The sequence below is a fragment of the Mesoplodon densirostris genome, chromosome 10 (genome assembly GCF_025265405.1).
Source record: "Mesoplodon densirostris isolate mMesDen1 chromosome 10, mMesDen1 primary haplotype, whole genome shotgun sequence".
Classification (NCBI taxonomy): domain Eukaryota; kingdom Metazoa; phylum Chordata; class Mammalia; order Artiodactyla; family Ziphiidae; genus Mesoplodon; species Mesoplodon densirostris.
The window spans coordinates 18,380,347-18,396,054 of record NC_082670.1 but is presented as its reverse complement, the minus strand read 5'-3'; the positions used below and the strand labels follow the sequence as shown (position 1 = coordinate 18,396,054).

General features: G+C 38.7%; 1 protein-coding gene across 2 annotated transcripts; it reads left to right on the top strand.

Moving 5' to 3' along the window:
• The first annotated feature begins 362 nt into the window (after positions 1–362).
• Positions 363–10,770, top strand: PRL (prolactin). Of its 2 annotated transcripts, none has more exons than XM_060109730.1 (5): positions 363–390; positions 2,734–2,915; positions 4,718–4,825; positions 8,191–8,370; positions 10,579–10,770. In XM_060109730.1, exons 1-5 carry the CDS (start codon positions 363–365, stop codon positions 10,768–10,770), a joined length of 690 nt encoding a protein of 229 aa, XP_059965713.1. The 2 variants fall into 2 exon arrangements, with proteins under 2 accessions (XP_059965713.1, XP_059965712.1); XM_060109729.1 differs by having other exon boundaries at positions 2,731–2,915.
• Positions 10,771–15,708: the final 4,938 nt, after the last annotated feature.

The window sequence follows — 15,708 nt, the reverse complement described above, 5'->3', positions numbered from 1 at the left end:
ATGTTAAAGTAAATGACTGCTATAATTTTACAGGTCCTCTAACCCAAACTAGTCTCCAGATCTCACCTTCATTATCTCTCTCATTTCCTTTTGGTCTAATTAATCAAAATCCTTCCTAGATGTTCATTTCTGGCCAGTATGTCTTCCTGAATATGAATAGAAATAGAATACCATTTGATGTTTGAAATTATGGGGGTAATCTCGATGACGGAAATAGATGACTGGCAAAAGGGAAGGGAATGCCTGATTAAATATATTCATGAAGATGTCAAAGGCTTATAAAGCCAATATCTGGGAAAGAGAAAGCTGTAGGACTACCAGATCTTCTCTGGTGAAGTGTGTTTTTCGAAATCATCACCACCATGGACAACAAAGGTTCATCACAGAAAGGTATGTGCAGCAACTCATGGAGCTGCTCGCTTTATCAACACTCCTGTGGTGGTATTAATCTGAAATTGTAGCTAATATTCTTAGTCAGAGGTTTCAGCATTACAGAGTTTAGAAGAGCTATCTAATCACTGCTCTAGAAATCATTGTATAAGGGACTAGGACAGTGGTTCCCAAATAGGGGAATGTCTTCCAGAGACATTTGGTTAATGTCTGGAGATGTTTTTGGTTGTCTTAATTTGGGGCAGGGGCGCTACTGGTCTCTAGTGGGTAGAGGTCAGAGATGTTGCTAAATATACTACAATACACAGGACAGCCCCCAGAACAAGGAATTATCCAGCTCAAAATGTCAATCAGCCAAAGGTGAGAAACCCTGGACTGGAATAAGACCAAAAGTGTCTCTGAGTCCAAGTCATCAAAACTCCAGAAGGTAGAAACAAACATTTTCTAGTTCCCAGGCCTCTTATGTGGTTTGGCCAAGATGAGTCAGCCTGATGAAACTTTTAACTCTGAAGCCATAATATAGACAATGATAGCAGAGTTGTCTCCTACAATACTTTGTCGACTGGGTTTAAGCCAAATGACATTATAAAAGAAAAAACAGGCTAGTAATAACTAATCATCTTTACTTTCTTGGTTGACATTTGCAAGAAAAAGAAATTGCAAGACAAGGAAATTAGTAACAAAATTTATTTCATGAAACAACAAAAACATTTATCTCTTTTATCTCATCTTAGACTATGAAAATGCTTCAGATGATAAAGGTACAGACAAATGTAGTCAGAATTAAAGAATATCTATCCAGTTATGAATCTCCTAGAACCAATACTATTCCAATGCCTCTACCTGCAAAGCACTTTTAATTTATACTTGTAGATAAAACATCTAATCAGCTATGTTACATGACTGTAATGTACCTAAAATAAACTCTTTGGAAACAAGTTTTTGAAAAATTAAAAGTCTGTTATACGAATCATCTCACAACATTAATATTTTTTATTTTGCAGCTAAAAGGTTGTTTAGCTACATTCTATACTAAATATTCTTTTATATATTTTCAGGTATTGGGGTTAGGTATTTTTTCACCATAAATCTTTAGCACTTGCCTAGTTTTATCTGGGACACTTCCAGTTACATTTATTGAAGATTCCATAGCAAATGAGTTTTCTGATAAACACATTTTTATATTTTATATTCTTTATATTCTTTTAGAGTAGTTTGGAGTTAAAAGTGATTTTAATATATTGTTTCTTTCCTTTTGGAAGTGTAAATTATTGATATGTTAGTGGTTCTTATTTGTCCATCTTCTGAGATAGTAAATTGGTGACTAAATCATCTCTGATAATTGTCAAATATTTTTAAAGTGAGTGTTTTACAGATAGAGCAGAACAAATTGATAAAATCAACTTTCTAGGTTCACTATTATCATGCAATCAAAGTATTTTTCTCTACTAGTAATGGCGATGACCTCTGCTAGCTCTGAGTCATCACAGCTACCGATGTGGTCCCTGTTACACACACACAGACCGAGAGCCCACACGCGTGTGCGACGTGACATGAGGAAGTGAAAAGATGACAGTATTGGCACCCAGCCGCCTCCATCTGCTAATAATGGGACTTGGGGAAAATTACTTACCTTCTCTAAGTCTTCTTGTTTCATTAATATAATTTGAAGATAATGAAAGTCAAGGCTATCTCACAGCGTTATTGTGAAGCACAAATTTAAAAAATTTTTTAAAGCTTTGGGCAAAGTATCAAGGAAATGCATGGGGTTATTAAGGTGAGTTAGCAGATCCAGGCTACAGTATCCTTTTTATCTTAGAATTCTCTTTGTACTCAATATTAGCAATCAGTCGGTCATGTGTTTATTATTATCAGGCATGACAGTAAACTAGAGAGATCAACTGTGCTATTCTTGCCATTTCAGTGTCTAGAATGCAAGCATTCGTCAACATAGAGTTAAAAAAATTACAAACTCCTAGAGAGCCTGGCTGCTGAGAATCTGCAGAAAGTTCCAAGACATTAAACTATCTTAAGAGAATGACCTAAACACTCCGGCTCAGAATTAATTTCAGCTCCAAATGTTTGCAAAGCACAGAAGCACTTCTGGGAGCAATACAAAAATGCAGGGAGTAACCTACTTCTCAAACTACCTATCTGTGCAAATACGATTATACATCTAAATTTACACAGTGGAAGGTGTTGATTCTTTCCCACCCCAGCTATTTCAGTACCAAATCATGCAGAGGGCAATGGGGAGAGATAAGGCTTCCCTTGACAGGATGGCTTTTGATAACCTCAGTTGAATAGATCATCTCGGAGTGGCTCATTTTTTTCTTTAAGCAGGGTCACTCCTGCTCCTGCTGTTGCTGGTGTCAAATCTGCTCTTGTGCAAGAACGTGGCCTCCCTTCCCATCTGTCCCAGCGGGGCTGTCAACTGCCAGGTGTCCCTTCGAGACCTGTTTGACCGCGCAGTCATCCTGTCCGACTACATCCATAACCTCTCCTCGGAAATGTTCAACGAATTTGTAAGTACTGCACTTCACGCTTCTTTCCAGAAAGAACCTTCACGTAAGTGACTGGGCTAAACCACACTGGAAACAAGAAAGCTGCACCAGCCAAATTTCAAATAATACACTTTCTAGGTCAAAGAAGGCAACAGCTCATAAGATGTAGAAGAAAGGGTCAGTTTCATGAAATCTCAAAGATTCTTAAAGAGTGTAATAATTTTTTTTCAATTTCCTTTACTTCATTTTATTTTTTAATTTCCAAACTAAATTTTAAAGCACCTATATTAGTCAGCTTGGGGTGCCATAACAGAATACCATAGACTAGGTGGATTAAACAGCAGAAATTTATCTCCTCACAGTTCTGGGGGCTGGAAGTCCCAGATCAGGGTGCCAGCATGGTCAGGTTCTTGGAAGGGCTCTCTCTTCCCAATCTGGCTCCTCCATGTGTCCTCACATGGTAAGCGGGGGAGAAAGAGACAGAGGTTACAGAGAAAACAAGAAAACTCTCTTATAAAGACACTAATCACACTGGATCAGGGTTCTAGCCTATGAGCTCATTTAACCTTAATTACCTTCATAAAGGTCCTTCTCCAAATACAGTACATTGAGGGTTGGGGCTTCAACACAGGAATCTGGGGGAGACACAAACCTTCAGTCCGTAACAGCACCTGACCCAAAGCACTTTTAGGTAGGGCTGAGGAAAAGGAAGTATGTTGACTTTTTTGCCCTTAAGTGTCTCTCTGGGCATTCTTCACCTAGCACACAGTAGATACCCGATAAATGAGAACTGCACTGCAGTGAATTGGGTGGATTGAACATGATAAATGGAGCTGAATCCATGTCAGGAAAACAAATAATGATAGTTTTTAAATGCTACAAATTATTGTTCTAAGATTTGCAGTGAATAGGTTTAGAACCAACTAGAAGGGTTGGTTTAGAAGTGGAAACAATTATTCTCTTTCTGATGAAGGTACTTTGAAAGTTGTATGTTAACCCAGGACAATCAAGGAGCACGTAGTAGAGCAAACAGCTGATAAAAACTGGTCTTCAATGTTTGTATTAAATCCATGTAGTTCTTTTTACCCACCAGTTTCTCTTTCATTCACCATTTTTAACTGGCCACCTTTTTTCCAAATCTTACAAATAATCCCTTTGAACATTCACAAGTTTTACTAAAGATTAGTTTTTCTCTATCAATGTGTTAGCTAGTTTTTTCTATTCTTATTCTCAGTCCATTGCTTAGTATTTCCTAGAATTTTATATATATATGCCACATTTTTCTGACTCACCATTTTGTCACCATCAACAAAATTGTAGTCTGCATCTATGATGAACACTAAGCTATAGGCATGTGGATTCAGAGATTAGTCAAAGAAAAGTTATCATTTTATAACTCCTATTAAGGAAGTATATTGGTTCCGACCCACAGTGAACAAGAGATTAAACGGCTAAATACAGGTACATATGCACTATATGTGGTTCAAATACTTTTTAAAAAGATGATACTTAATAAAACATTTAATATTTCATATTTGGGGTATTCTTAGTGTTTGCTCTCCAGATAATAACTTGTGGGAAGGGTGAAATTAAACAAAGGAATAGCAAAGGGAAGAGCTTGGCATTTAGAAAAGTTAGATGAAAAAAACAATTTTATAGAGATAATGGAAAGAAAAAGTAGGAAAAAGAATGACTTTCAACCTTTACGTGGCTTTCATTAAAAAAATTATACATCTATCAAATGTGTTACTATTCTGGTAATGGGTTCATGTATTCAATGCCCAAACAATACTAACTCAGTAAATCTGCTTGATCACTTCCAGGATAAACGGTACGCCCAGGGCAGAGGGTTCATTACCAAGGCTATCAACAGCTGCCACACTTCCTCCCTCTCCACCCCTGAAGACAAAGAACAAGCCCAACAGGTCCATGTGAGTCTTTTATCCAGGTTTTTCACCTAAACAAATGAGATAGACCACGGGTGTTACCAGGCTGCAGATTATTAGAAGTCATGGTAATGGCACATGCAAAGAAAGGTGGAGGAAGAGCAAGCTATCGAAGAGAAATTACATTCTGCACTTGATGAAGTATGAGTAAAATCAAGTGCTGACTAAAGATTTATAGCAGCAAACTGAATGATCTATAAATTGTCCATGCAGACAACATTACTTCAACCAATGCATTAGACCTAGGATTGCATATATTTGACTGCATGAAAGCATGAACGGAATGGGACTTCCATGTGTAAAATATTAAATTTGCAAAATTTACGTTAGAAACGCAAACCCAGTTGATGTATTCCCCATTACTAGTGACTCTTACATGGGCAGCATTTACCATGACGGACCACTGTACCATTCGAGCCATTGCTTCTGACTTTCAAGGCTCTCCTGATTCTGCTTCTAATTCTCTGACACCTACTTCATTCTTCACTGACTCCTCTGTCACCTCTTATTCTTAATTACAGGTCTCTCCCCAAATCAGGTCCTAAAAAATGGTTTGCTTCTCATGACCGCAACTATTACCTCTGTTCTGATGACAACAAAGTCTGTATATCAAGGCCTGCTCATTTATCCCAGCTCCATTTTTTTATCATCATAATCTCTCCCTTCTGTTTCCCTGCCCGAACCACAGTCCTCACATGATTTTAAATACTTTCACATATATCCCCCCTTAAATACAATCTGTTCTCTCTCTACAACTTGGTTAATGATACCAGCATTCTTTCAGTCTACTAAGCTCATTAATAACGATGATGATAAAATGAAGGAAGAAGGTGAAGAAGGAGAAGGAATTTTTTATAAATTTAAAATTTATTGAGACCTACTACATTGCCATACATTTTACAAAGCACTTTGTGTGCGTTATTATATTCAGTCATCACAAAAAATCCTATAACACAGGTACTGTTATTACACTTCCTAAGGAAACCAAGGCTCAGAGAAGTTATGGAATTTGCACCTGTCACACAGCTAGGAAGCAGTGAATCTGGGTTTCATCCAACTCAGAGCTCTCACTTTTAATCATTGAGCTACAATGGCCCAGTGCATGTGTGCCACTCACCATACAGCCTGTACTTCTTTACAACTCCTTCTCTCACATTCTAGTCATGCTTCCATTGCAATGTCTATTTGATTCTTCTCCACTCTTCATTTCCTTTACCAGTAGATTAGTTCATGGACATCAAGAAAGTAAGCATCTTAAATCAGAGATGCTCAGCCCCTTGGGGTTTCATGCCTGATCGTGGTAGTAGTAAACTAGGGGGCAACACCCTCCACTGTGAATCCCATTGATGCTGTTACTAAAGACAGTACTGCGCCATTGTCTGCACCTACACATGTCGACAAAATAGACTGCTCTGATAGCAGCATGGGGGTTGGTGTTGGGATAGATTAAGGAAAGCATGTTTTTAAATGCCATGTCTTCTTCATTGTCTCCTTGTTCCAATAGCATAAAATAAAATTACCAATCAAAAAATGAATATATTAATACATGATTTGATTCATTAATACAAATGAATCTTTGGGTGAAAATGATGTGGGCATGGGTGAAATCTGTCTTTCCTGGGTAGATACTCCAGGCACATACTGAGTTCTAACAAAATACTTAGGTTTCTTTCCCTGGACAAGCAAAGTATTCAAATATAAAGAACTCACTGAGTAGATGGTCGAATTTCTGAGGGAAAAACAAAATTCTTTACATTATAAATTAGAACTCATTAGAAGAATTAGTTATTTATATAAGGCAGACCCAGAGATAAACCCATGCACCTATGGTCAACTGATCTATGACAAAGGAGGCAAGGATATACAATGGAGGAAAGAGAGTCTCTTCAATAAGTGGTGCTGGGAAAACTGGACAGCTACATGTAAAAGAATGAAATTAGAACACTCCCTAACACCATACACAAAAATAAACTCAAAATGGATTCGAGACGTAAATGTAAGACCAGACACTACAAAACTCTTAGAGGAAAACATAGGAAGAACACTCTTTGACATAAATCACAGCAAGATCTTTTTTGACTCACCTCCTAGAGTAATGGAAATAAAAATAAACAAATGGGACCTAATGAAACTTAAAAGCTCTTGCAAAGCAAAGGAAACTACAAACAAGATGAAAAGATAACCCTCAGAATGGGAGAAAATATTTGCAAACGAATCAACAAAGGATTAATCTCCAAAACATAAACAGCTCATGCAGCTCAATATTAAAAAAAACAAACAACCCAATCAAAAACTGGGCAGAAGACCTAAATAGACAATTCTCCAAAGAAGACATACAGATGGCCAAGAGGCACATGAAAAGCTGCTCAACATCACTAATTATTAGAGAAATGCAAATCAAAACTATAATGAGGTATCACCTCACACAGGTCAGAATGGCTGTCATCAGAAAATCTACAAACAACAAATGCTGGAGAGGGTGTGGAGAAAAGGAAAGCCTCTTGCACTGTTGGTGGGAATGTAAATTGATACAGCCACTATGAAGAACAGTATGGAGGTTCCTTAAAAAACTAAAAATAGAATTACCTTGTGACCCAGCAATCCCACTACTGGGCATATACCCAGAGAAAGCCATAATTCAAAATGACACATGCACCCCAATAGTCATTGCAGCACTAGTTACAATAGCCAGGTCACGGAAGCAACCTAAATGCCCATCGACAAGACAAATGGATAAAGAAGATGTGGTACATATATACAATGGAATATTACTCAGCTATAAAAAGGAACGAAACTGGGTCATTTGTAGAGACGTGGATGGATCTAGAGACTGTCCTACAGAGTGAAGTAAGTCAGAAAGAGAAAAACAAATATCGTATATTAAGGCATATATGTGGAACCTAGAAAAAATGGTACAGATGAACCGGTTTGCAGTGTAGAAATAGAGACACAGATGTAGAGAACAAACATATGGACACCAAGGGGGGAAAGTGGTGGTGGGGGGTGGGTGGGATGAATTGGGGGATTGGGATTGACATATACACAGTAATATGTATAAAATAGATAATAAGAACCTGCTGTATAAAAAAATAAATAAAATTCAAAATTTCAAGTAAGTAAAAATAAAAGCATTGAAAAAAAATAAGCCAGATTTTTTTTAATTTTAGCAAAATGTAAACAAATAGCTTACATTTTATACTTTTACAACTTTTACCACCTTCAAAAATTTTTGTATACACACAGGAATAACAAAGAGTTTTTTAGGTCAGCCTCTCTGCACAAAAATCACATGTGACTAAACCCACTGTATTATGCTTATTTTAATGAAATTGCTTCCTATGGTCACTTAGCATGAAGTCCTTCTGAGCATGATCCTTGGAGTGCTGCGCTCCTGGAATGACCCTCTGTACCACCTGGTCACTGAGGTGCGGGGTATGCAAGAAGCCCCAGATGCTATCCTGTCAAGAGCCATAGAGATTGAGGAACAGAACAAACGACTTCTAGAAGGCATGGAGAAGATAGTTGGCCAGGTGAGCAGCCTCCTGAAGGCTTCCTTGGTTTTCTCATGAATGAAAGAAGTGACCTCTGTGATGAGGAATGAGTTTTGAAAGATCTCACTTTGCAAGAACAAGATGCAGGCCTTCTATATTCTAGACGGCTATTAAATAGAGCAAGAGCCTTGTCATTCATCATAGTGACAGATTCTGTTGTAAGTGAAGCAGAATTCTACTACGATTTTTGACAGGTGCAGCCTTCCCTGCATTGCACACAATCCCACCAAAAGCTTGCTTTTTCCTGGGCACAGGTGGTTGAAATATTTTCAAGGGTAAGAGAACTATAGAATAGAATTTGCAGAATAAATGTTTTCTTCAAAGTATCCCAGTACATCTGCTGCTGAGATTCTGCTTGTATTCCTTCTCTGTCCTCCTCAATCCAAAGGATGAGAGTGGGAAGGAAGAAAAGAGAAAGTCAAAACCAGGTTGGATGGTGTTTCTCCCCACTCCTCCCTGCTCTGCTGGAGAGATCTGTCAGGGAAGGAAGGAGATTGAAAAGAGGAGGCCATAGCATGAATGCTATCCCACAAGGACTAGATTTCAGTGGGTCACAAAAGATGGAAATGCTCCTTTTCTGGAATGTTTTTTTATTTTGTAATTTATACAAAGTTTTCCCATCCTAAATTTTCTTTGGGGGGGGGGCTCCAAAATAAAAACTCTAATCATTGCATTTAATCTCCCCAAATAATTTATCATATTTAGATTGATATATGCAATATAAATCTCCATTTAGATGGGATAATTTCAACATGAGGGAGGGAACATCTAAGCAGCTTCCTGAAGTTCTCAGAAATAATATATAATCTAAATAAAAATATATTTTTATATATATATATATATTTATATATTTATAAATAATATGTAATCTAAATGAAAATAATTTACATTCCCACCAAGATAATAATAGGAGCAATTTTATATTTCTCTTATTGTGGACAAAGTACATGTTAATCCTGTGACACTTTTGTCATTTTCAGGGGAGAAGAATATATCCATCACAAATACAAAGCACATTTTAACCCTGGGACATATGAAATAAACACCTAGATTTTCAGGTTATTTTCCTCATTCCTGTGGGCCTATTTTCTGAGGTCACTAATTTGTTCTATAATACTTCATTTTGTTCTTTTTTACCGCTTACTTATTCTTATTCATATCACTGCCCTTTGCACAGTAAATTTTGTCTTAGGGCTCAAGCACCAAAATAAAAAATAAAAAGCAAGGCAACAAACACAAACTTTAAATTCCAATAAGGAATCCCAGGTTTCAAAAATAGTCTTACTCTGCAGCAGAAAGTTAGTTTAGCAGGGTCTACAGTTATCCCACGTTTATACCTAGAAGCTCTCCAAGCTAGATGACATATCTAGTTGCCAAGCTGGTTACTTGGTCTCTTGGTTCTCCGGGGATTCCCAGCCCACAGAGGGTAATCAAGCATGAAGATGCATGGTGCTCAGTTGCTCAGTGTCCTTTTGTTATCACAGTCATGCTCCCCACCCTACCACCCACCTCTCACCACTGAGGGGTTGCTGTCAGCACCCCCTTTTTATAGGCAGTTTTTCCAGTACCTCTCACTTAAGAGACATCAAGAGAAAGCAGATATTTCTCAGAGACATCAGGGGGTTATCTGTCCTGGGTGGAATATGAATGCCTCCTGACTATTTCAGAAGATTTTGTCAGTCACAGCCATCACTAGATTATCTGCCCCTTAAACCATCGAGTACAATCCTCATCATTTCTAAGGTCTTTAAACACACGCTCTATGGAGAAGAGAATCAGTTCAAAGCAGGGAAAAGATAAATGTAATGATGGTGACCTTCAGAAGAAATAAAGTAAAAAGTACATTTCAGAGAACAGGTTCAGGACATGAAACAGTTCAAGTGATACAACTGTGTCCCTTGATCACATTCATATGAATATTCAAACAGCAGCTTTGTTTCTCCATCATTTTACTCCTGTACAAATATCCTTAATCTGTGATCACATACATGTAAGAAAACTTACACTTGAGTTCTGCTTCTAGCTTGTAAATTACTAACAGATTTCTGATACGCTGGCTCCAAAACCTACGTCTACAGAGTTTTATATTCATGTGTCCTCCCCAAAACTTAATTTGATAATTAGAAGGAACGAAGATAAGCAAATACTAATAAAACTCATAATAAGTCATTATCTTTGGGTGCTTAGGTTCATCCTGGAGTCAAGGAGAATGAGGTCTACTCCGTGTGGTCGGGACTTCCATCCCTGCAGATGGCCGATGAAGATACACGCCTTTTTGCTTTTTATAACCTGCTCCACTGCCTACGCAGAGATTCACATAAGATTGACAGTTATCTCAAGCTCCTGAAGTGCCGAATCATCTACGACAGCAACTGCTAAGCCCACATCCATTCCATTCACTTCTGAGATGGTTCTTAATGATCCATCCCATAGCAGTCTTCTTCTAGTTTTATAGCTTTTTAATGCGTGCTTGGGTGTAATGGGTCTCATCTTAAAAAATAAAAACAGACTCCACAGAGATGTCAAAATCTAAGAAGGCAATTTGTCAAAGTTTCTTATCTTCATTTAACAGAAAATCAAAAGAAAATCCATCCCTACCGTTGAGAGAAGTTCCTATTAAAATCTGTCACAAATAGCAGAATCTGGCATTACAAAGAAGACCATTAACAGCTTACTTTAGCATCACAGCAAATTATTCTGGGTCAGGTTATTAGAATCAAAGAATTAGATAATTATTAATCGTGCTGGTCATGCTACCGAGAAGACTGAATTCTCGGGATTCTTTATGAAAACCAGCCACGTACTGTCAGCCAATTTTCACAGTGTTACAACAGACAATTAAGTGCTACCCAAATAGTGTGAGGTTTACCAAACTGTCTAAAATTTATTAGGATACCATCTTCGCCCTTCTGGGCTGCTATAACAAAATATCATAGATTTGTAAACAACAGAAATCGGTTTCCACAGCGTGGTCAGGTGGGGCCCTCTTCCGGTCGCACACTTCTTACTGGATCCTCACGTGGGCGGAGGGACGAGGGAGCTCTCTCACATATAAAAGCACTAAATCTCATTCATGAGGCTCCATCCTTATAACTTAGTCACCTCCCAAAGGCTCCACCCATGAACACAAACCATCACTTTTGGGAATTAGGATTTCAACATATGAAACCTCTGAGGGCCACAAAGGTTGAGGCCATAGCGGATACAAACATGAACTGGCTTCATCCTCCTCCACTGGCTGTCTTCAGCCATGCTCAACCGCATCCCCATCTCCTTGGCATCATCTTGCACACATTCCATACGCTCTGGTCACACTGGGTTTAACAAGTTCAGTCCGGTCAAGTTTCAGCTCCACCTCGTATTCAGCCTATTTAATGTTTCCCCCTCCCCTACTGAGGCCCAGGAGACCTACCAGGGAAAGCAGATATGACCGTTTCTGCAAGGATTCTTCTCCCTTACTCTCTGGATCTTCATTCCTCTGGCCATGTTGGAAGGGGGTAGAGGATGATAAGATGGAAAACCTCTGACATCACTGACTTACGTGGTGCTATTGTAGCTGTCCCATGGCCAAGAGGGAGTGATCTGGAATTCCCCTGAGTGACAAGTGTCTCTCTTGTGGGGCACCCCTGTGATTTTCCAGGACATTTTCAAGTTGGGGATACCCCACTGCATAGTTGTTGTTTTTTTTTAACCAAGGGAAATGTTCTGGCACCCCACAGCTCAGCCACCTGCAGTATTCTCCACAGTCTGTCTGTTTCCCTCACTCTGCAAGCACCCTCCTGGAGAAAATGAATTGGCTTAAGGTCAGCTACCTACTAGCTGACCCATAGGAAAGCCATGCACCACAGACACTCCAAACAACTGAATGGCAATAATACTGGTGTGCATGTGACCCCATCCTGGGGTCTCTGGACAATTCTCCACCTGGTGAACACAGAGTAGATTAGAAAGTTGGATTCATAGACAGACATTAATCTGAGTGAGATACCATTCTTTCCTCCTTTCAGAACCATGAGAACTATCTTTGTCAATAATTAGGTAGTTGGCCTTACAAACATTCCCTACTAGGTGCCTGAATTGCAAAACCCTCCTCATAGACTTAGTTTCTAGTGAGACTGGAGAGACATGACTGGATTAGGGTAGCTCAGCTTGTTCAACTGCCTCAAAACAACCTGGGATGAGGGCCAATCTCATTGCCAGCTCTCCTGGCTGTGGTGTCGCCAGGCTGGTTTTGCAGCATCTTTATGGCTTTAGCAGGAATTCCTAGACAACAGTCAATGGGAAATATTTCATCCAACATCCTGACAGAGACGAAATAAAAAAGGTAGAAGGGAAGGAGAATGAAGAGGAAGGAAAGAAGAAGAAGATGGAAGGAAGGAAATACAGAAGAGAGAAAGTGAGTAAAAGACGGGTCGTGATACAGAGTGAAGTAAGTCAGAAAGAGAAAGACAAATACGTATGCTAACACATATATATGGAATTTAAGAAAAAAAATGTCATGAAGAACCTAGGGGTAAAACAGGAATAAAGACACAGACCTACTTGAGAATGGACTTGAGGATATGGGGAGGGGGAAAGGTAAGCTGTGACAAAGCGAGAGAGAGGTATGGACATATATACGCTACCAAACGTAAGGTAGATAGATAGTGGGAAGCAGCCGCAGAGCACAGGGAGATCAGCTCGGTGCTCTGTGACCGCCTGGAGGGGTGGGATAGGGAGGGTGGGAGAGAGGGAGACGCAAGAGGGAAGGGATATGGGGACATATGTATATGTATAACTGATTCACTTTGTTATAAAGCAGAAACTAATTTAAAAAAATTTTTAGGTCACTTAGAAAGCGTTCTAAATAAAATTTATGCTTAAAGTGAAAAAAAGATTAAATGGATGGCATTATTGGAAAAAATAACAAAAGAAAAAAATAGTAATCTAATATTCTTTCAAGAAACTGAATTCTTTTTTGTACTTTATCTCATAAAAATTATTTCAAATACAAAAAAAAAAAAAAAAAGACGGGTCATGAAGGATGAGATGCTATTAGAATACTATATTTGGTGAAGACCCAAATATACATGCTTTAATTTTTATACCCTAAGAGCAAATATCACCTCATATTCTCCTTTTACTTCTATTTCCTCTTCTCTCCTCTTTTTCTGAAATTGTCCTTTGTATGAGGAGTATTCTTTTGCTGCTACTAATTGAGTTGCCATAGTTCTAGAGATGAACAAAACTGGGCACCTCTTCAGGTCAGAACTCAAGGCAATTTTCTTCTGTCATGCAAAGAAACTTTTCATACACGTATAGGGACACAGTCCAGCAAAACCAACCTCTCCCCTCATAGCCAGGGTTATTTTTGTCTGAGTCCTGCTCCTGCCTCTGGCTGTGATGACCCAAACCTTTCAGAACACAACAGAATACTCTGCCCCAAACCAATCTATCCATCTCTCCCTTTGTTCCCGCATGCATGCAAAATGTCAGCTTCCTCGTATTTGCGCTTTCTTCTTTCAAAAGGCAGAAGACTATGGGAAAAACACGTATGCACTTTCTAAGTCACTTATTGCTGCAAACATCTAATTCTATTGTGTTACCCACTTAACTTTCTTTCTTTCAATGTCTAGATATTTCCAACCGAGAGGATGGTATTTATCAGAGGGGAAATTGGGCAATAAGGGGGACAATGCAATTGTAGGAAACACACGTTCACCATGAGCCCACACACATCTTCACGTATTCTTCTCTTACAAAGTTTATTCCGAGCACAAATTTAAGGCTGTAGATAAACAACGGAGGAGGTGAGACTGAAAGGCCTCTCCCTGCTTGACCGTGACATATAAACTGAATACTGTAGATTTCAGACAATACTGAGCAGAGCCCTAGGTGTTCTGTAGAGTCAGCAAAGGGTAGCTGAAAAGAGGGTATTTGGGAAGAACATAACAATCACTCCCCTGCCAACCAGAGTGAGTCTATTTTTTTCCTCTTTTACAGATTTCCATGTAAGATTACATTTGAAGAAATGACCCTGCTATAGCAAGAATAGTAGCAGAGGTTACCGAACGGAAACAAACAAATGAAAAACCCTTGAAGTTCACTGACCCCACAGATGAGTAAATCACGTGTCATGGATACAATAAAGATTTAAACTGAGGTTTTAAAAAAATCTCCATTTTCCAGAAGTTGGCTCTCAAGCTGTGGAGAAAGAGAGGGTGACATAAACACGCAAATTACTATATTATATGGTAAAGAAAAGTAAGTATAAGAGGCGACACCAAACGAAGTGCTACAGTGAATTGAAGTACAGCTAGGAGACACCTGGTTGTGAGAACAGGAAGCTTTTTGGAGTGACACAGTTGTGATGGCTTTATGATGGAGTTTTGAAAGGCTGATGGGATGTTGATACACAAAAACAGGAAGACAGCATATCTGTCAATTCATTTAGAATCATAAGCGTCTCCTATATCCTGGGCAAAAGGAACTGAGATATTAATACATACAGCATTATAAGGTATCAGTGACTAATCAAGTTTGACCAAAACACAAGAAATGCTCATTTTTTTTTAACAGACATGTAATGTCTCTCATTATTATGCTCCCACTATGTGCTATATACATTACTGTATTCTACATATATTACTGTTATGGGGAAAATCTTGTAAGGATTGTTTATGCATTGTGGAAGATCATTTCTGCCAATCTGGAGAGCTTGTATTTATTCAACAAGGCAGCAGGAAACCAGGAAATTTTAGTGCAAGAGGGAAGTATGTCCAGAATTGGAAAACAGAAACATTAACCTGGTCTGAGGGGGTAGTGGGAGTGTGGGGCTGATGGAGAAAAAGCAGCAGTCCAGAAACAGCTTGGAATATTGACACTAAAAGAAAATCAAAGAAAAGTCAAATCTGCCAAGCAAAAAGCAGCAGAGGATGTGAGAGATACAGGAAAAGAAATAGGCTTGACTACACAGAGGGAATGTGGCAGGCCTAAGAGTCAAAAAGGCATCCAAGAACATGGGACTGGATGAGTAAATCAATGACTGGAAAGTCAGAGAGAAGACAGGAGATAAATTAAGGTTTTGTCCAAAAGCGTCTGAACTTTATCTTCCTGTATTTCATCAACTTTGTACAAGAATTCATCAAAAATATTAACTTACTATAGCACATCACAGAAATAAGTACACTCAAGAGCCCTTGCTAGACTCTATCAAATACCAGAATCAACGCATCACTGCCCAGTGATAACAAGTAGTAAGTCACTAGTCACTTTCAACACTTAAATAAGACATGCATTGTAAAGCATAGTGGATGAATGGAAATAAAATGAAAACAA